General features: G+C 51.6%; 1 protein-coding gene across 2 annotated transcripts in view; it reads right to left on the bottom strand.

Annotated features, from left to right (window-relative positions):
- The window catches only part of AP1M1 (adaptor related protein complex 1 subunit mu 1), a 30,058-nt gene that overhangs the window by 7,375 nt on the left and 1,150 nt on the right, over positions 1–21,533 (bottom strand). The window contains exons 2-9 of one of the 2 annotated variants that reach the window (XM_082457517.1): positions 16,966–17,086; positions 16,694–16,850; positions 14,140–14,207; positions 12,247–12,377; positions 11,269–11,416; positions 2,348–2,474; positions 1,159–1,301; positions 632–703 (exon numbers count right to left, since the gene is read on the bottom strand). In XM_082457517.1, the coding sequence (XP_082313643.1) occupies positions 632–703; positions 1,159–1,301; positions 2,348–2,474; positions 11,269–11,416; positions 12,247–12,377; positions 14,140–14,207; positions 16,694–16,850; positions 16,966–16,995 (876 nt within the window). In that variant the 5' untranslated portion in view covers positions 16,996–17,086. The remainder of the gene's footprint in view (positions 1–631; positions 704–1,158; positions 1,302–2,347; positions 2,475–11,268; positions 11,417–12,246; positions 12,378–14,139; positions 14,208–16,693; positions 16,851–16,965; positions 17,087–21,533) is intronic. The other variant, XM_082457516.1, reaches the window with a different exon arrangement.

Here is a 21,533-nt window from a genome sequence, read left to right as displayed (position 1 = left end):
ACGAGGCCGATGCGGCCAAGGTTGTGGCGGGCGAAGGTGAGACAGCCTGGCTCCCACCCAGCCTGCTCCCACAAGGGCCACATGCCCCTTGGCCTGGCCTCTGGGAGTCCCCCCCCCCAGCACCAAGCTGACCCCCACGCCCTCTTCCCACCCTGAGGTTTTCCTTAAGCTCAACTCCGGACAGTCAGTCTCTGCCCTCCTGTCCCCTTGGCCTTTGGGACTCCCGATCCCTCCCTCTGGCCCTGGCCTCCACGGAAAACGTCTGTGTGACCAGGGCTGGCCTGGGCTAGACGAGGTGACTGAGTGGCAGGAGTGCTCCACCTGGACACTTGGTCACAGGCCACTGCCACGGTGGCCGCACACAAGACCTGGGCAGTGTGTCCTCTCTGTGCCCAAGGCCCACACTGTGCATGAGCTCACAGTGAGGCAGCACGGATGACAGCCACAGGCCTCACCCCCTGGACAGGTGTCACAGAGCCCCAGCGTGCCCCCAGTCCTGGGTTAGGACCCTGTGCCAAAGGCCCCGGACAGGCCAGAGATACCAGAAGGCCTGCACCAGGCGGGGAAGCCCAAATCCCCCCTCTTACGGCCCGCACGCCTGGCTGACGCAGCGTGCAGGATGCACACGCACCTTGATCATGTACTCGATGCGGCTGTGGGAGTGCTTTTCAATCACGGACTCGATCCAGATCAAGGGCTTGACCTGTCGGGGAGAGTGAAGATGGCGCTCACAACCAGTCGTTTTACAAAGCCCTGTTTCACAGAGGGGAAACTGAGGGCAAGGGACCACTGGGCCAGGTGTGAGCCCAGCACACTGCTGCTCGGGGCTCCACAGCTGGTGCCAGGATGGGTCAGAGCATTAGAGAAAATGCAGAAAACATCACCGAGGACGCTCTGGTGGGGATGCCTGGGAAAGGGGCAGTGGTGCCAAAGGCCCCTCAGTTCAGAAAGTTCAGAGCCTTGCATTGTCAAACAGGCTCCTTGGAGCCCAGGCTGCTCGTGGGGAGCTGTGCCCATCCTGGGCATCACCTCACAGACGTGAGACTCGCTGGGACGGGGACGGCTCCCAGCCAGCAGGAAAGAGGAGGGAGGCTGCCCCAGGGGAGGAGCAGGGGCGGGGGCCTGGGGGCCCTCTTGGCTGGCGGCTGGTACACTCACATGGGTGTTGAGGCGGTAGGACATGAGCTCGAACTCGCCATCAGGTGGGATGAAGGAGATGGTGCGGTCGTTCTCAAAGCGAGAGAGCCGCACACACTGGTGGAACTTCACGTCCTCCAGCTCCACGGACTTGCTTTTGCCACCTGAGGGGAGGTGGGGGTGAGGGCGGGACAGTCCTTAGGCCCCCCAGGCCACTCTCTCAGCAATGCTCCCACTGTCTGGGGTCCACTCCTGACAGAGCGCAGCAGAGCTGCCCCCAAATCTGTGAGAGTATCTTGGCTGCGAACACCAAGGGGGCCGGCTTCTGAGGCAGCCACGCCCCATCTCTCCTCACCCCCCTGGAAGCCCCATCACGTCCCAAGATCGGGCTGAGGGCAGGGCTAGTAGGCCTAGTTCACACTGAGTCCCCAGCCAGGGTTGCTGCCTGGGACATGTTTGCTGAATGATTAACAGACCCCACTGGAGGTGCTCGGTGACGACTTGGGGCTCCCTGAGGGCCCCGGTCCTGTCATCTCTGGGGTCCTGTCTTGGTTTCCCAGCCCAGAGAGGCTGTGTGGGTTGAGCTCAGTCCTGAGAGCGCAGCTGCTCTGATGGGCTAACGTCAGAGAGGCCCTCACTAGCGATGCTGCAGACGTAACTCTGACAACACGCGCCACTGCTCCGGCCGCCGGTGGACCTGTGGTTGGCGGGGAGGTTGGTGGTCCAGTTTGCAAACACGGAGCCCCAGCCACCCTGGGCTCCTGAGGCCGCTCTGGCCATGCCCCACCATGGGAAGTGCTACATCCAGGCCAGGCAGCGCATGCTCGAACCACTGTGTGTGGCTTTTGAACAGCCCAGACCCAACGCCAGAGGCGAGGGCAGAAACTGGGCCCGGGAGGGGAGAGCGAGCCCCGCGGTCCCTTCCAGTAGGTGGAGGCGAGGACCTGTGGCGTGATGCCCCACGCGCTTGGCAGCTACGGTACTCACCTGCACCTCTGGCCCTCGGAGCAACACGGGGGCTTGACTTGAGGATTTTCACTCCCCCATGTCCTCCAAGTCCAGGTGTTAGTTTATTCGTTTTCACAGTTGTCTTGTAAACAACGTGAAAATGTTTCTAAGCCAAGTGCTTGAGATGAACTTGTTCATCACGCAGATGAACAGTCCCTCAGCTGCCCCAGGGGTGAAACCTGGACCCCGGTGGCATACTCACGGCCCGTGTTGTCGAAGAGAACCTTGTCGTTGAGGCCCAGGCGCAGCTCAGGCATGCCCGACAGGAAGACCCGCATCTTGATGGAGCCCACAATCTCACTGCGTAGGACGTTACCGTTGGCGCTGACCTAGGGGGTGGGAGGAGGGGGTGAGGGGAGGCCCCACGCACCGGTCACTGTCCCCCGCACACTGTGTGACCCTCCCGGCCACTCCCGTTCTCGAAGCCCTTCTCACTGTCCCGAGCTGGGGAGGCAGTGCCAGGCCAGGCCAGGGAGGCAGACACTTACAGGTCCCACCTTCTAGGCCTCAGGCCACACGAGGCTCCTCCCTCTCAGATGGGCCAGGCGATACTGTGCCTGGAATCCTCTCTGAGGGCTCTACTCTAAGTTGCTCTTGGGATGCCCGGGGCAGACCTGGTGGCTTGAGGCTGCATGCTCAGCTGGCCTGGGCAGGGACTCTACCAGGTCTGCTCATCTGCTGGGCTCTCTTGGAGCAGGCCAGACTCACTTTCCTGGAAATCTCTGTTTCTCCATGTGGGGCCTGGCAAAGCCCCTAGGGCTTGTTGAAGACAGAGCTTCCTGGGCCCTGCTCCCAGGGCTGCCCTGATGTCTGATAACCACTGATGCAAAATAACAATACACTTAAGCAAATACAATCAGAGCTACAACACTCCTCAACAGGGCGGGGCTGTGACTTGGGCGACCTTTTAACTCCTGTGCAAACCAGAAGGCATCTGAGAGTGCAACTAAAAATCACAGCAGGACGATGGGCAAACCCGGAGACTGTCCTCAGGGACCCAGGCTGCTGGAGCACCTCTCCTTGGGCCCATTTTAGAGACGAGGACACTGAGGCACAGAGAGGATGCCACACGCCGAGGGCACAGAGTGGCTGGCAGAGGTGCTGGGGCCACAGCCTGGACCACCACCCCGTAGTGCCATTCTGCATGAGGCCACATCCACACCAGCAAGTGAAACAGAGGGCTACAAACTCAGAGGCCCTAGGGCCATATGGGCCGTTCCTTGGAGGGCCCGAGTTTCCGATTTCTGCAGAGAAGCAGGAAAATCTGTCCAGTCTTTAACTCAGATGTCTGGAAGTAACTCGTGCACACATGAAAGCCCTCCGCCTCTGAGGGAAGTGGAGAACTGAGGCGCCACGTGGACGACGACCCCGAGAAAGGCACAAAACAGGACAGAAGGCCCTGCAGGGTGTGGCTCCGTCACTTCCCGTCGCTCACTATACTCTGACCACGCTGGCCTCTCGCTGTCCTCGCCTCAGCAGGCAGCAACCTGACCCCGCAGCACACAGAAGCCGCTTCCCCCTCTGCCTCTCGCCAGCCCTGTCTGCCCGTCCACCCATCCTGTCCGCGCTCTGGCGAGGGGCCATGGCAGGCTGCTCACTGCTGGGTCCAGCACGAGGACAGTGCCTGGGGCAGCGGGCACTCGGTGAGCCCGTGCAGACATGGCCCTTCGCCCCTGGGCTCTGGGCAGCTGGCACTACCACCTGCCTTCCTCTGCAGGTCCTCCGTGTTCCCCCCGACAGTCTGCCCTTAGACCCCCTTCTCTGGGGGGCTATCTCCCCTTGGGGAGTTGGGACTGCACCGCCCTCTATAGCTGAACGATGGGAAAGAAGGCTCAGGAAGTGGAGACAAAAGCCATGCAGCCTCTAAGGCTAATCCTGGCTCTCTGGGCAGCAACCAGGACGGTTCTGAGGCATGACTGGCAGCCCAAAGCTGGTGCCTTCCCCAGGGGGGCATGGAGGAGATGTTTGCTGGGGGATCAGCTGCCTAATTATACTAGTACAACAAGATTTTCAGAATCTGGAGGCCAATGTTGACTCTGAAGGCCGCCAGTTCTGCAATCAGACTTAGGAAGGTGTGTTCCAACATGCCTGGGATGTCCACACCTGCCTCTTGCTGCCCCTTATATGGAAGAACAGGGGTCCTTGGGCAGTGCCATGTGTAGGGACACACTGTGGCTGGGACGCCCCTGAACTCCCAGCACTTTCCCAGGCAGTTGTTTATAAGCTGCTCCCTGGGATTGCTTCTCCACCTTAGGACACCCTACAGCCATGTTCTGGGCTCAGTAAACAATTCAGACGAAGGTTCTCAGGCAGGAGGGGAACGCAGTGAGTGAGGCCACTGTCTTGCCTCATGGCTTAGTAAGTAAGACAGCAAATACGTTTACATTCAGTCCACTGGGAGAATCTTTTCGGAAAGCACTGTTACTTAGCAATTGCATGTCTGGGAACTCGGCCCTCCAGAAATCCTGCCCAGATAAGGGAGATGCCCAAGCACACATCTGAGGATGAGCAATCATGCTCATTTCTGCCCTGGCTGTAACAGTCAGAAAGGGGCACACCTAAGTGGCCCACATGACTGGATTGGCCCAGCCAATCCTTGTCTGCCCAAGTAGTGGGAGCGAGGCCCTCTCCCGTGCGGCGACAGGCAGGCTGCAGGTGAGGTGGAACTGGCTTGCGTCACCCTTCTCTACCACTGACCACAGCTATGAAACCTGGGCAGGAGGCACGGGCAACTACTGGAAGGCTGAAAAGGTGGATCTGGGAGGAGCCGACTGAATGAGCAGTCCTCCCTAACCCCCTACCCATGTGAAAGTGCAGCAGAAACCTGGAAGTGGAACCAAGAAGTACGGTGCAGTCAGAGCTTGTGGAAGCCTCTGGCTCTAGCTCCAGGGCCAGAAGGGGAACTCCTGCCGCTCAGAAGGAGTATGGAAATCCCTCATTTACCCCCTTTTCTCTGTTTTCTCACATCCCAGGCCCTAGGCAATTCAGCTACCTTTCCAAGACGGTGGGGCAAACCCAGGATTTCAGCCCAAGTGCAGACAAGCGTGAGAGTAGGGATCTAGAGCCCCAAGTTTTTGGCCACAGAACCAAAAAGGGAAGCCCCCAGCCAGAAAGCACCAGGTAGAGAGCAGAGAGTGAAAGGTTCAGGTAAGCAACCTAATGAAGTTGTTTATGTCTCCAGATCTCTCTAGAACCAGGCGTGCATGGATATGATCTTAATTAGCACGCCAAAGACATCAAGAACCAAACTCTCCCCAGTCCCTGACGGACCACTGGGCAGTGCATATTTGGGATAGATTTAAATAGCAAAGGGCACAAAGGCTTTGAGAACTGAACTGATACTCATGGCCCATAGATTGGGGGTTGAAACTTGTGGCCTGAACCTAACCAGGACAACTGTCAGCTAAAACAAACAAACAAACAAAATCAACATTTTCTGTATAATTTAAATAAGACCTAGAATCTTACCCCAGGATATAATCTAAAATTACTCAGCATACAAAGAACCACGAAAATTTCAGCTCACATGGAAAATACAATCAACGGACACCAACAATGATATGGATATTGGGATTATCTGACAAGACATTAAATAGCTAGGATAAAAACTGCAAACACTCTTGCAACAAATGTCAAACTAGAAAGTCTTGGGAAAGAAACGACTATAAGAAGAAGAATCAAATGAACATTTTAGAACTGAAAAATAAAATAACAAATAAATCACTGGATGGGCTTAATAGCAGAATGGAGATAACATAGGAAAGGGTCAGTGAACTTGAAAGCAGATCAATAGGACTTATCCAATCTAAACAATAGAGAGAAAAAAAGATGGAATAGAATGAACAGAGCCTCAGAGACCCTTGGGACAATAACAAAAGGTCTAACATTTATGTCACTAGAGTCCAGACAGAAATGAGAAAGAGTGAAATGGTGAAAACATATTTTAAGAAATAATGGATGAAAACATCCCGAGTTTGGTAAAATACATAAATCTACAGATCCAAGAAGCTGAACAAGCCCCAAACAGTAGGAATCCAAAGATATCCATACCTAGACACATCATAAGCTATCTGCTGAAAACTAAAGACAAAGAAAAAATGTGGAAAACAGCCAGAGAAAAACAACACATTACCTACAGGGGAATACCGATTCGAGTGACAGTGGATTTTCATCAGAAACCATGGAGCCCAGAAGGAAGTGACACAACATTTTTAAGGTACTAAAAGAGAACTGTTAACCCAGAATTTGATATCCAGTGACAATATCCTTTTGGAATCAAGATGAAATAAAGACATTCTCAGATGAAGGAAAACGAAGGGAATCTGTAGCCAGTAGGCCTGTTTTGAAAGAATTGCTAAAAGAATCTTTTTAGATGGAACTGAAATTGTACCAGAAGGAAACCTGGAAAATTGGGAGTGAGGGGAGAGCAACAGAAATAGTAAATATCTAGGTAAATATGGTAGAGAGTCTTCTTCTTTTTGTCCTCTTGAGTTCTTTAAAGTATGTTTGACAATTGAAAGCAAAAATTTTAACACTGTCTGATATGGTTTTCAATGTATATAGAAGAATATATAGGACAACTCTATAAGAGGGTAGTAAAGTTTCTAAATTCCAATTGAAGCTGTAAAATATTAACTCTAAGTAGAGTATTTTATAGCAACCACTAAAAAAACTATACGAAGAAAAAAAAGATAGAGTGAAGAAACAAAATGGAACACTACAAATGTTCAAGAAGATCACAGAAAGATAGGAAAAGGAAACAAAGGAATGAAAAACAGAAGGCAAGTAATAAAGTGGTATATTTTAATCCAAGCAAATTAGCAGTTACAGTAAGTATAAATGCTCTAAATATATAAAAGACAGAGACTGTCAGAATGGATTTAAAAAAATGAATAAATTATATGTTTTCTACAAGATATATGACACAGCTTAAGTTAAAAGTAAAAGGATTAAAAAAAAAAAGGAGTAAAAGGATAGAAAGACATATACCATGTTAACACTAATCAAAAGAATTCTGGAGTGACAATATTAATAGCAAAACAGACCTCAGAGCAAAAAAATTATCAGGAATAAAGAGGGGCATTATATAATGATAAAGGGGTCAGTTCACCAAGAAAACAGAAGAATCCTAAATCCATTTGCACCTAATAGCAGAACTTCAAAATATGTGAAGCAAAGACACAGACAAATTCACAATTATAGCTGGAGATCTTAATGCTCCTCAGTAACAGGTAGAACCAGTAGACAGAAAATTAGCAAGAATTGCTAGAAGAATTGAACAATGCCATTAACCAACTGGATTTAATTGGTATTTACAGAACACTCTCTCCAACAAGAGCAGAATATACATTTTTTTCAAGGGTACGTGGAACATTCACCAAGATAGATCATATTCTGGATCATTAAAACAGACCTTAACAAACTTTAAAGAACTGACAGTATATAAACTATATTCTCAGAGAGTAATAGAATTAAATTAAAAATCAATGACAGGGAATTCCCTGGTGGTCCAGTGGTAAAGAATCCGCCTTACAATGCCAGGGACGTGGGTTCGATCCCTGGTCAGGGAACTAAGATCCCACGTACCACAGGGCAACTAAGCCCGCGTGCCACAACTATTGAGCTTGCGCGCCTCAACTAGAGAGCCTGTGTGCCTCAAACTACAGAGCTCAGGTGCTCTGGAACCTGCGCGCCACAACTACAGAGCCCATGCGCCCTGGAGCCTGGGCACCACAACTAGAGAAGAGAAAACCTGCACGCCACAAGTAGAGAGAAGCCCGTGTGCCGCAATGAAGATCCCACATGCTGCAACTAAGACCTGATGCAGCCAAAAATAAATAATAAAAATATATATATAAATAAATAATAAATAAATCTTAAAAAAAAATCAATGACAACGAGATAACAGAAAAACCTGCAAACATTTAGAAATTAAACAACACTTTTATTAAATAAGCCATGGGTCAAAAGAAAGTCTCAAGGGAAATTTGAAAATATTTTGAACAAAAATGAAAATCCAAGATATCAGTGTAGGACACAGCTAAAGTAGTGCTTAGACAGAAATTTATAGCATTAAATGTTTATATTAGAAAAGAAGAAAGTTTCAAATTAGTATCTTTAGTTTCCACTTTAAGAAACTAGGAAAAGAAGAGCAAAATAAGCCAAAGTCATGAGGAAGAAAATATTAGAGATAAGAGCAGAAATCACTGTGATTGAAAACAGAAAAATAATAGAGGAAATCAATGAAATCAAAAGCTGATTCTTTGTGAAAATCAATAAAACAGATAAACCTCTCATAAGGTTGATGAAGAGAAAAGAAAGACAACATAAATTACCAATATCAGAAATGAAAGAGAGGGTATCAGTACAGACCCTGTACACATGAAAAAGGTAATAAAGGAATACTATAAACAACACTGTGCATATAAACTCAGTGACTTAGATGAAATAGATCAATTTCTTAAAAACAGCAAACTACCAAAACTCACTCGAGATGAAACAGAAAACCCAAATAATCCTATAACCATTAAATAATTGAAATTCGTACTGAAAAATATTCTGAAAAAGAAATCTCCAGGCTCAGATAGTTTTGCAGGTGAATTCTACCAAATAAAATAAAAAATAAGCAATTTACAATGGCTTCCAAAAAATGAAATACTTAGGTATAAATCTAACAAAAAATTTGTACATGGTAAAAACTAGAAAATGCTGATGAAAGAAATCAAAGATGACCTAAATATATATAGACATACTGCACTCATGGATTGTGAGACTTAATATACTAAAGATACCAAATCTCCCCTAATTGATTAATAGAGTTATTTAACACAACACCAATCAAAATCCCAGACAAGCTGATTCTAAAACTCTACACAAAGGAACTAAAGAGCTAAACAATTTTGAAAAAGAAGAACGTTGTGAGTCACATTATCTGATTTTCAGACTTACTATAAAGTCACAGTTATCAAGACAGTGTGGTTTTTGCTGAAGGAACAGATATACAGATCGATGGAAAAGAACAGAGTCCAGAAATAGACTTGCACAATATGGCCAATTGTTTTTTGACAAAAATGTAAGAGCAGTTCAATGGAAAAAGAATAATATTTTCCAAAATGATTTTACAACAAATGAAAAAAATTGTTCGATATGCAAAAAAATGGATATATGCCTCATACCTCAAATAAAATTTAACTCAAAAATATCATAGACCTAAATGTAAAACTATAAAACTTTAGAAAATTTAGGAGAAAATCTATGTGACCTTGGGTTTGACAATGAGTTCTCAGACATGGCACCAAAAGCATAATCAATTTAAAAAACTGACATTGGACTTTCTCAAAATTAAAAACTTTTGCTCCGTGAAAGACAATGCCAATAGAATGAAAAGAAAAGTGACAGACTAGGAGAAAATATTTGCAAATCACATATCTGACAAAAGACTTTATCCAGAATATATAAAGAACTTTCAAAACTCAACAATCAGAAAACAAACAACTCAAAAATGATCAGAAGATATGAAGAGGGACTTCCCTGGTGGCGCAGTGGTTAAGAATCCGCCTGCCAATGTAGGGGACACGTGTTCGAGCCCTGGTCCGGGAAGATCCCACATGCCGTGGAGCAACTAAGCCCGTGTGCCACAACTACTGAGCCTGTGCTCTAGAGCCTGTGAGCCACAACTACTGAGCCCACGAGCCACAACTACTGAAGCCCACGAGCCACAACTACTGAAGCCCGTGGGCCTAGAGCCCGTGCTCCGCAACAAGAGAAGCCACAGCAATGAGAAGCCCGTGCACCACAACAAAGAGTAGCCCCCGCTCACTGCAACTAGAGAAAGCCCGTGCACAGCAACGAAGACCCAACCCAGCCAAAAATAAAAAAAATTAAAAAAAAAAAAAGATATGAAGAGACACTTCTCAAAAGAGCATAACGATGACAAAGAAGCAGATAGAAAGATGCTCAACATCATTAACCATTAGGGAAATGCACATTAAAGCCATGATGAGACACCTATTAGGATGACAAAAATAAAAATGTTGATCGAGGATGTGGAGCAACCGGAACTCTCATCCGCTACTGGTGAAAATGCAAAAATGTTAACAGCCACTCTGGAAAACAGTTTGGCAGTTTCTTACACAGTTAAACATACACTTAGCATATGACCCAGCAATCCCACTGCAGAGTATCTGCCGTAGAGAGATGAAAACTTCTTTCCACACATAAACCTATACATGAAATGTTTATAGCAACTCTTTTCACAACTGCCAAACATTGGAAACAACCCAGATGCCCTTTGATGGGTGAATGGATAAACATACTGTGGTTCAAAATCTAAAATAAACAAATATAAGAAGAAATAAACTTTTGATAACAGAGCAACTTGGATGAATCTCAAAGGCATTATACTGAAAGAAGCCAGATTCAAACTGACACACTCTGTATGATTCCACTCATACAACAATCTCAAAAAGGCAGAACTATAGTGATGAAGACCAGATCAGCAGTTGCCAGGGGTTGGGAACAGGCAGGAGGGTGTGACTACCAAGAGGCAGCATCCAGGGAGGTTTTTGAGGTGATGGAGCTGTTGTGATTCCTGGTTATGATAATGGGTACACAAATCCGTACACGTGCTAAAATTCATAGAAAATATGGTCAATTACCAAATAGTAACTTAAAAAAATAAAATTAAAAAACAAACATAAAACAGTAAAAACCAAAAACCAAAAAAACCCCAAAAACAAGTCACAGGAGAACTACATCTTATGCTCTCAGTTTCACAGAAAAACAACGTATGTCTGTATATCTACAGCACGAGGTCCCAAAGGATGACAATGAATCCTTAAGCGATGTGGCCTTTCTGATTACAGAGCCCTGCACTTTCAAACTCTATACACTGCTTTTTTTTTTTTTTTAAATGATGTGCATGCATTCACTCTAAATAAGAACAGAAACTAACGAAGATAAAACAAGCTCGCATTGCAATGAGCAGCCCAAACTGAATCCCGTTGATCTGCTATCACACAGAAACTACCTGTTTCTCAGGGCCTTGCTAGTTTTAAAAGTCAAGCTGCTTTTATTTCCAATCATGGAGAAGACAAAATTTTAAAAAAAGAAAAGGAAGCCTACCAGGAGATTGACGGACTCAATGACGTCCAAGAACACCTCGTTCTTCCGGTACTTGATGCCCTCAGAGCGCCAGGACACTGCGTTGGTGACGGTGGCTGGGGGCCGTGGGGCCCCTGTTTCCAACTTGTGGCCTTCCTGAGTTATGTACCTGTGGGTCCGGGCTCATAGTTAAGCAGCTCAGGCACTGACATTCTTCAAAACAGCCCCTCCCTGTAGCAGGCACCAGGAAAGGCAGGCTCTGGTTTCACCTGAGGCTGTTTAACACAAGAATATCTTACGATTTCCAAAGCCTCCAGCAAACTCTTCAGTTACAGTGAGTGCAGAGTGGTCACTTTTAGGGGGCCAAGGAGACAGTGTTGCTGAGGAAAACAAGAAGTGGGCATGAAGTGCTCCCCCGCTGGGGGTGCAGAAGGGACCAACCTCCTGGGGGTGTAATCTGGTGACCCTGACTCCACTTGGGGAACAACAGATGTGAGCTGTGCTGAAGTTATGTGGCTTCTCTGAGTGCCCCTCTGCTCCCCTGTAAAATGGGAAGACAGCACCTCTGATTGTGAATGGAGTGAAAAAAAGTGCTTGCACAGGGCCTGGTTCACAGAAGTGCTTAATTCACGGTGACTGTTATTTGATGGGCAGGATTCCAAAGGAGGGAGATTTTTCATCACAGCTTCATTTATGACAATAAAAACAAAGGCAGGTGACTCCCTAACAACAAGCCATTTAGCACAATTCTGTGGATGGAAATGAAGACCTCGCAACAGGAAAAACGCTCATGCTACGCATGGATGCTGAGTGGAAAAAGGACCCACAACTGTCCCAGTGACTTCTGGTGCGGCTGGAGACAGGGCAGGGGGACCAACAACATGAACATACATTTGCTTCCTCCACCTCCAAACCTGCCGACGACATCAATGTTGTGACGTCACCCAGGAGGGGCCTGACCCCCGCCCCCCATCCCCGGGCCCCATCCCACCCACTCACTCCTGCAGGATCTTGCTGTCTGTGGTCTGGGGGTAGCCGAAGTCCATGAGCTCATCCAGCAGCTCGTAGATGATGACGAAGTTGTCGCGAATACTCTCCTCTTCCAGCTCCTTGAAATATTCCGAAAATACCTGTGGTGTTGCGTGGGGGGCAGATCGTTGAGAGGAAGGACGAGGAGGTGACGAACGTTTGCACGAGTTCATCGGCCCTTCATGCCCTGAGGCCCCTGCTAACAGCCCCTTTGTCCACAAGCTGCGTTTGCCCGTTTCCCAGAGTGCTATGGACGAGGCCTTGGGCTCAGGGAATGTGGGCAGGAGGACAGCAGTGGCCGCCTATGAGGCGGGAACCAGGCTGGGGTAGTACAGGCATCAGGCCTGGTCAGAAGCCCGAGTTCCCACCCCTGCGGGCCCACTCTCCTCCCCTCCCTGACTGACACTCACAGGCCTGGGGCCCCTTCCCATCTGCTCTTTAATCCTGACTGTAACTATCACCCTTTGCCTCTGAGTCAGGAGCGACTCAGGTGAGGGAGAAGAACCACTGCGGACGGGACAAGCGGCTCTTCCAGCCTCCTCTGGCCTCCCTGAACTCCAGTCTGTACAGCTGTGCCTGCAGACGAATCTGCCCCATCTCAGCAGAAAATTAAGAGGATCAAAGCAGGGACGCCAAAGGAGACCAAGGGAAGAGGGGCTTGGCAGAAGCTCTTTCATGAGCACAAACACTGAAGCAGAAAGGCAGTGCCAAACACTTCAGGGAGAAGAACCTTCCTCCTTCCCGCTTCCCCGTCTCCACACCCCAGGACTGCAACCGCTGGGCCTCTCCTCTGAAACCACAGGCAGCGCAGCCCGGCCTGCGACAGCTCCGGAATGCAGGCCTACCCCTCAGCCTGCACTCGGGGCCTCCCCGGGGGACATGCTGCTCTCCTGCCCCCATGTCCTCACTGCCCACGCCAGCCTGTTCCCTAGCGTCTGGCGTAGGTGCCTCTTGATCGGGCTGCACAGGGCACCATCTGAGGGATGAAAGCTTTCCCGGGCCCACCCCAGGCCTCCTGGGCCCAGCTGCCCACTTTCTTCAACCCCACAGCCCCCACTTTGGCCGCGCCCCTCCATCTCTCTCCTGGAAACCTGTCTGGCCTCCCAGCTGCCTTCAAGTGCTTTTTCTACTCAGCAGCCAGAGATGATCTTACCTCAAATCAGGTCTTGTCAGTCTCCTGCTTAGTGCCCTCCACCACCTCTCGCAAGACTTGGAATGAAATCTGAACTCCTCACTAGGCCCTGTACATCCCACCCCCGCCCACCCCGCCCACCCCTATGGTCTAGCCCTGTCACCTTGCTGACAGCAGCCCCGCACTCTGTCCTGAGCACACTGGCCCGCCTGATGTTCCCTGACTGCACCACGTGCACTCCCACCCCAGGGCCTTTGCATGTGCTGCTCTCTGCCTCCCCAGCTCACTGTCAGCTGGGCCTGCTGTGTGTCACCTCTCTCCAAGGTAGGGTCTCGGGCCTCTGCGCCTTTAGGCACTCCCCACCCCCCAACCCCGCAAGATTCTGAGCAGAACTTGGCTCCGCCCTCCTCCCGCTTATCCCACCTTCCGAATCTCTGACGCATCGGGTTACCGTCCACCCTTCCACAGCCAGCTAGGGAGCGTACCTGTCCCTCTTGGAGTCATGGCGCACCCCTGGCCTGAGCCCCACCTCCCATTCACTTTCCTCTCCTCACCAGGCAGAGGGGCAACTAAGGCCGCAGAATCCCACTCACGGATCACGTGGAGCTCCCCCATCCCACTTCTGGGGTTCCAGCTCCAAACTCCCTAGGGATGCTGCAGCCCTTGGGTGGCTGGTATGGCGAGGCACACTGCAGTGCCAGGGCGACGGATACCCCTGTGGCTCAACTCACCTGCACCACCTTGTAGAGGAAGGAGAACACCAGTGACACGCACGCGTTCTTCTTAGAGGTGGCGACCACTGCGTGGCGGCTGCAGTTAAGGAGCAGTCAGAGGCCTGGGCTGCCACCCCACAGACCCCAGTTCACTGCGTGTTTTGGAGCCACCCCAAGCCATGACTCGGCCCTCAGCGGGTTACCGAGCTCCTGGTCTGAGCTGGGCCTGGGACACAGCAGTTACAGCCAGAGGAGGTCCCGGCTCCCAGGGAGCGCTCAGCTGACAGAGAGGCAGCAGGGGGCACAGGGAACCCACCCCAGCTGCTGGGCAGCGGGGGCTGCCCTGAGGAGGTGATGCCTGAGCTGAGGGCTGAAGCCCAGGGTGTGGTAGAGGGCACTTCAGGTGGGGTGAGCAGCCTGGGGCAGGAGGAGGTAGTGCGGGTCGTCCCAGAGCGGGAAGCAGGAGCACAGTCGGCCCTTCTCCAAAGCCCATCGCTTACGTGACCCTCCTGAGGTCCAGGGCTCCCCGGGCAGGTTCCGGCGGAAGCAGCCGGGGCCAATTCTAGCTCAAGCCTTTCTTTGAGCCTTTGCCCCTGAAGCAAACCTTTTGAATGAAGCCTCCATTTTCTCACTAGTATGATGAGGGCCTGAGAGTGGATTTACTGAGGTGATGTATGTAAAGTGTGTGGCACACTCCCTCTGATGGGCGGGGGGGACGGGGGGTGGGTGGGAGGTATGTCCCTATCTTTTGGGGTCAGTGTATACTGGGCACTTCCTGTTCCTCTTTCCTTAAGGGGCCTCAAGCCATCCAGGGAGGCCAGTTCCTGTGCGCTGCACCCTGGCCATTCACAACAAGCCTGTGCCACCCCAGGGCCAAGCTGTGAGCTCTGGGAGGGAGAAAGGGACTGCCTCCACCTCATTTCCTGCCTCAACCGGCCCAGCGCAGGGCCCCAGGAAATGGAGCTGGGCCAGTCAAAGGAGTGCTGGCTTCCCACCTCTAGTCCGGGCAACATGCCGTCCAGGTGCTTTCTAAGGAGGGCGGAGGGCACCTCTGACCCTCATGGCTGGGCCTTGCTGGAAACTGCCACCTGACGACGGAACTCAGGCTGGAGGTGAGAGGGTGTCCACTCAGGCAGGGTGTGCTGGGCACTGGCACCCAGAGGGGCAAGCCCTCGATGTCTCCTCCCTGGCTGCCCATGCGTGAAACACTGGGGCCCAACTGGAAACTGGTCTGACGGCTCCTGCTGCGCTGACACAGCTGCCCCTCCCTCCTCTCCATACCTGGGCAACCACTGCCCAGACCCAGGGCAGCTTCCAAGATAGCCAACTCTTGGCTCACAGGCCACCTGCCATACTCTACAGAGCTGCCCCTGAGGCCTTCCAGAGAGGGGTGAAGAAACAGAGGCACGATGAAGGGAGCCAGACCTCAGGGCACTGGATGAAGGTCCCAGGCCAACACCTCCCACCCTGTAACATGTACACAAATCACTAGGGGTGGCCTTGCTACAATGCAGATTCTGACCCGGCAAGGCTGCATGGGGTCTGGGATTCTGCATTTCCAAAAGGCTCCCAGGGGATGCTCGGGCCCGTGGACCACACCTGCACTAGCAAGGTCCTGTGTGTCTCCATGAACATGGGAAAGGGGACAGAACCCACGTCTGCCGGGTGTGATGCATATGCACCAGCTCAACGGACCCTAACAGTCCTGCTCTCACTGGACCGTGGGAAGGTGAGGACTTGCCTCCTGTCACATAGCTACTGGAGCTTGGGTCTGAACAGGGCTGTGTGCTGCAAAGCCACGCCCTTCTTGCAGCAGTGCGGATACCGGAATGTGCCTGACCAAAGCCATGGGGGGGCCGGTCAGACATCACGGATGGAAACTGGCTCAGCCAGGTCTCCACATGAGCCTGAGCATGGGGGACTCTGAGATCTGGGCAGGGTTGGGAGGAATCTCTCCCCTCCTCTGTATCCCACCACCCTTCATGGTCCAGGCCACCACCCCACCCACGTGGATGCCAACCTCGGCCTCCCTACCCCTCCCTATGTCCACTTCTGATCCCTGAAGTCTGGCGTCCACTCAGCAGCCAGAGACTTTCAGAAAATGCAGACATGCCCGTGTCACCCCTCTGCCTGAGACCTTCCAAAGACTTCCCAACACACTTAAGGTGATTTCCTGTGAGGCCTTGCAGTGCACACCCTGCTGACCACTTGGGCCCTGCTCCTACCACGCAACCCCCTCCAGCACTCCGGTCACCCCCACTGCAGCTTCGGAATGGGACTTCGCCTGGGCTAGCGCTCCTCGTGCCGGCCAACTCCTGTGGCCTCCCTGCAGGTCTCCTCCAGGATGTCACCTCCTCAGGGAACCCTTCCTGGCTCCTTGGACCTCTGTCACACTGGTCATCCTTGGGCAGCAGGGAGCTCCAGAAAGACAGGGCTGTGCCTCATGGCCCCCACTGGCCTGAGCCAGCCCTGGGTCAGCGGCGCAGGGGCCGGCAGCCCTCAGTTGCACGTGCGTGTGTACGCACACACGTCCACACAGGAGCCCCCTGGGAGCACCCCAGCCAAGGGATACGATACAGGTTGTTGTGCTTGATCCACATGAAGCGGACTCCCCCATGGGCCAGGATAGGTGACAGCATCCCCTCCTCCTCTTTCTCCATCAGGATGGGCATGAAGTGCTCCACCTCCGACATGTCCACGTCGCCGCGGTAGTTCCGGCAGATGAGCACCTGCGTGGAGGTGGAAGAGAGGGAAGGCACTTTCATCTTGAGTTCCACCAGCTGGATGGCTGGGGTGGGGGGTGAGACGCACCAGCTTCCTTCCCTCCAGGGACCCCAAACACACCTGTCCATCAAAGGGCCATCCGATCTCCATCCCCCAGGGGATTCCTCAAGGAAAGCATTTCGCCAAGTGAACTTCCACAGGGGCCAGTGGGAATCTTCCCAGAGGGAGCGTTGGGGGTGGGCTATGGGGCAAGAGTCCAGGACCGCGTCACTCGGGAGATGCCAGGTTAAACAATGTCCCGTAGGCTCTCATTGCAGACCTTCTCAGAGCCTTTGTGCTAATGAGCCCTGCTCTTCTGCCTGTGTCAGGAGAGGGACACTGCTAAGTGTTCGCATCCACTAGAACCTGCCTGTGGCCCGAAGAGAAGCCCTGCTCCTCATCTCTCACGGCCTGTGGGCTTGGATGCGCAGCAGCGCTGCCGATAGGAAAGGAAAAGGGGACAACCACTTTGGTAAAGTTTGACAGGTTCTCAGAAAGTTATACTCCAGCTTATAACCTAGCCATTCCTCTCTTAGGTAGTCACCCAAGAGAAAGGAACCATACGTCCACATGAAGACGCGTGCATGGGTGCACACAGCAGCTTATTTTAAATAGACTCAGGCTGGCGAGAATGCCAACGTCCTTCAGCAGGTGAATGGAGACATAAACTGTGTCCATCCACACCACGGAACACTCCTCAGCTATGAAAAGGAATGACTGCTGACACTGGCGACAGCATGAGAGAATCTCAGGATCACTGAGCCGAGTGAAAGAAACCAGACAATGGAGAACATATCTATGTGATTCCACTTAAATAAATAAATCCTGGGAAATGGTAACAGAAAACACATCAGTGGCTGCCTGGGGACACGCTGGATACAGACGGGTGTGAGGAAGCTTTAGGGGGTGATAGAATGTGTGCTTATGGTTTCCTGGGTATACACAATGACTGAACTCATCAAACTATATGCTTTAAATAAACACAGTCTGTTACATGGAAGTTACACCTCCCTGAAGGAATGAAAAAGGAGGTGTGAAGCTATGCCATGCTGAGCAAGGCCCCATTTGGAGATGCCGCCTAGAGCTGCCGCCACTCTTGTGTGTCCATGAGGACAGCTGGCGCCATAACTCAGTAATGTGCTGAGAATGACACCACAGAGCTGACCAGCCTGGGAGCCGCCTGCCTCAGAACCTGTAGTTTCGTAAGATACATTGTCTTACTGTTTCAAGCCAGAGAGAGAGAGAGAGAGAGAGAGAGAGAGAGACACAGAGAGACAGAGAGAGAGAGAGAGAGAGAGAGAGAGAGAGAGAGAGAGAGGGCGAGAGAGAACCTTCCTTTTCTACTTTCTCCTTTGTGGCCTATGGGCAAGGGACCCTGTGCCCTCACTGCTGTTCAGAAGGCCTCTTAGAGACTCAGCACCCAGTGGGTGAGCTTGTGGGTACCTGGACCAGGCCCTGGCACGGGGATTCCCACGTACCCTCTCATATATTCTTTGCCAGGAGTATATATTGCCTCATATACTCCCCCCACCATGAAGCAGGACTGATATTTTTAAAGAGATGGACAGTGATGTCCAGAGAGGTGGCACCACCTGCCTGAGGTCACACAGCGAACAAAGGTGAGCCAGGATTCTAACCCCACTTCTCACTCCCTGCAGGGCCACTTCTGCTTGATAAATATTGCTTTCCTGGGCTTCCCAAGCCCACCTTCTACCCCAGGTATCCAATTTTGGGGGATGCCATGGGCATGGAGTCCCCGGGCCCCCAGTGTGTTCAAAGGAAAGAGCAGGGAGCAATTTATTTTGCCCACCTTCATCACCAAGGCTGCAGAGAGGTCCACTCATTCATACCGTCTACCGTACATCATGCTGGGCCTGGAGACACAGGGGTGACCAAGACAAGCATGGTCCCTGAACTGAGACAGCTACCTGGTCAGGGGGAAATGAGAGACTCTGCAAGGGTATGACCTTCAAACTGAGGCCTGAGGGGACAGGCAGGATAGAAGCAGAGGGACCAGTGTGGCTAAAGCCATGGGGTTAGGGGTGCAGCCCATGTGGGCATACCCAGGAGCACTGGTTAGGTAGAGTAGGGGCAGCCTCGGACCTCAGGCTGCAGGTCAGGACAAAGGCAGGAGACAGGACAGATTGGAGGGAGGCAGGCAACGATGAGGGGACAATCCTCAATCCCTGCTGCTGATCTTGACCCCACAATTCCTTCCTCGCAGAGAGTGAGACAGGCCTTCTTAAACAGAATCAGATCAGATTGCTTCTTGTTTAAACTGCTGCTACCCCAGCCTCCCCTCATACAGAACAAACTGCAAGTCCATCCCCATGGCACGTCTTCACAGCCCCTCCAATGCCTCTCCATCCACGCTCCCCGGGCTCACCCCATTCCAGCCATCCTGGCCAGCGCCCTAGCTCTCTCTAAGCGATCTACATTTGCTCCTGCCTCAGGGACTTTGCACTTGCAGTTCCCTCTGCCCAGAATGCCCTGGCCTAGATCTTCTCGGTTCGCAGACCTCAGCTCAGATGGCACCTCTTCCAAGAAGTCTTCCCTGCTCACCCTGGCTAAAATGATATCCTGCCCCTTTCCACTCCCAAGCCCACTTTACCTTTACTGCCCACATCACCACTGCATTATATATTCATATCCTCATTTATCATCTGTCGCTTCTACCAGAGTCTAACACTCCCTGAGAACAGTGACCACTTTCGTCTCGTTACGGCTGTGTCCCAGCACCCACAACAGAGCCTGGCCTACAGTAGATGCTCAGTAAAGTCTGTGCAGTGAACATGGCGGTGAGGAAAAGGAGGCCAGGACAATGCCCATGTCTCCAATGTGGGCAGCTGCATGGATGGTGGTGTCAATCACTGAGATGGGGAGAGAGAGCAGGGCTGGCGGGTGGCGGGGAGCTCATCTGGGGAAATGCCAAGTTTGCGGTGGCTGTGCGACCTCCAAGGTGTCCTGGAGGCCAGTGGATCTCCAGATAAGTGCTCTTCGGAACAAATTTGAGAGTCATTGGCAGTGACATAAATCAAAGCCTGCCTCGAGAGCAACAGTACGGGAGGCACGCCAGGCCCAAGCACGAGGAGCCGACATCCAAGGGGAGGGGAGAAGATGAGGGGCAGCAGTCAGTGAGAGAAACGGGGAAAATAGAGAGCACAGCAACCTCGAGGCCAACAGAAGCCTGCTGAGGAGGAGCATAGTAGTGGTGTCAGAAGCTGCAAAGAAGCAAGAAAGATAAGGGCAGAGAAATATCCATGGAGGGCTTTCTATCAGCTGAATGTGGCCCTGCTGGTTTCCTCGGTGATCAGAGGCTCTGGCTGGCAGGTAGATGTGTGGTTGTGAATTTCCTGACCTTATTTTTTATTAAATGCAGTCTGCGCAGAAGGCAAACTTTCAAAACATGAGGTCCGTGGGGAGTGGAATAATAAATGGCGTGATGGTCACTGAGGACGGGAGGCAAACCCACAGCTGCCTCAGGAGCTTCCTGAAAGGCACGTATAATCATGCTTCTTCCAGGCTATTGTCTCCTTATGGTGGCTGTTCCTTCTTGGGATCAAAGTGGTCCCCTCTGTCCTGCTCTCCCGTCTGGACATCCTCAACACCCACGGCCCTCTTGGTGCCATCCTCCAGGCTCCAGCATTACCCAGGACTTCTGGCTTGCCAGCGCCAGCGGGCTCACTGTGACACCTCCTCGTTCACCTGACTGCCACCTGGTCACCTTCCCAGCTCTGGCGTCTCCCTCCTCCAGGAAGCCTTTCGTAACCACTTCTCCTCCCGCCAGCCCAAACTGAGGTTGGGTAACTGCATTACCTGGGGCCTTGTCCTTGTGGCTAATGGGATCTGACCATTTGGATCCATGCGTCTGCTTGGATCTGTCAGCTTCCATGCACCTCCCCTACCAGAGCTCCAGGTCCGTGGGGACTAACGTGGCCTGTGGACTATGGGTGGTGCTGAGCCTGTCCGGTGCGCCTGCTCAGCGAGTTCACACACTTGCCCTAGGTCATGCAGCTGAGCAGCAGAGACAGGTTTTGAGCCCAGCCCTAACTCCTCAGTCACAGAGCGATGGTCCGCACTGGAATTGGTGCCTACTAGGTGCTCATGAAATGTTTGCTGAAGAAATGAGTGATCTGAGTAGGCAGCCTGTAGGACCTCTGGCGACACAGTGGCCAGAGAGGAAACAAGAACACGTGCTACAAAGACTTGGGGAACACTGCACCCTCCCAGCCCCTGGTGTGCCCTGTGTCTTTCTTTGCCTCCAAGAAGGTTGAAGAAGGGAGCCTAGTACTGGGTCTCACTAGCTGTTGACTTTGGGTGGCATCCAAGGCAGGCAACCCACTTAAGGGACTCTGGGAAAGTGCTGGGGGTGGGGAGTGGAACAGCAAGGGACAGTCACTTCACCTCTTCACTCCCTACTGCTTCTGAGCTAACTCCTGCCCACTTCACCTAGGCCCGACACCCATGTTTCTCTCACTCACTGATGTGGGGCTTGTTTAATATTGTTGGTCCTGTCCTATTCTTGTTACTCCCCAATGCAAGAGGCCAGATACTCGCTTGGCTTCTAGCCAGGATGGACTTGGGGGAAGGCAGCAGGTCACTTCTGAAAAGTTTTGAGATCCCTCCTTTATGAAGCTTTCCCAGAAACC

Source organism: Balaenoptera physalus (assembly GCF_965194825.1).
Source record: "Balaenoptera physalus genome assembly, chromosome: 3".
NCBI lineage: Eukaryota > Metazoa > Chordata > Mammalia > Artiodactyla > Balaenopteridae > Balaenoptera > Balaenoptera physalus.
This window is presented reverse-complemented; position numbering and strand designations above follow the sequence as displayed.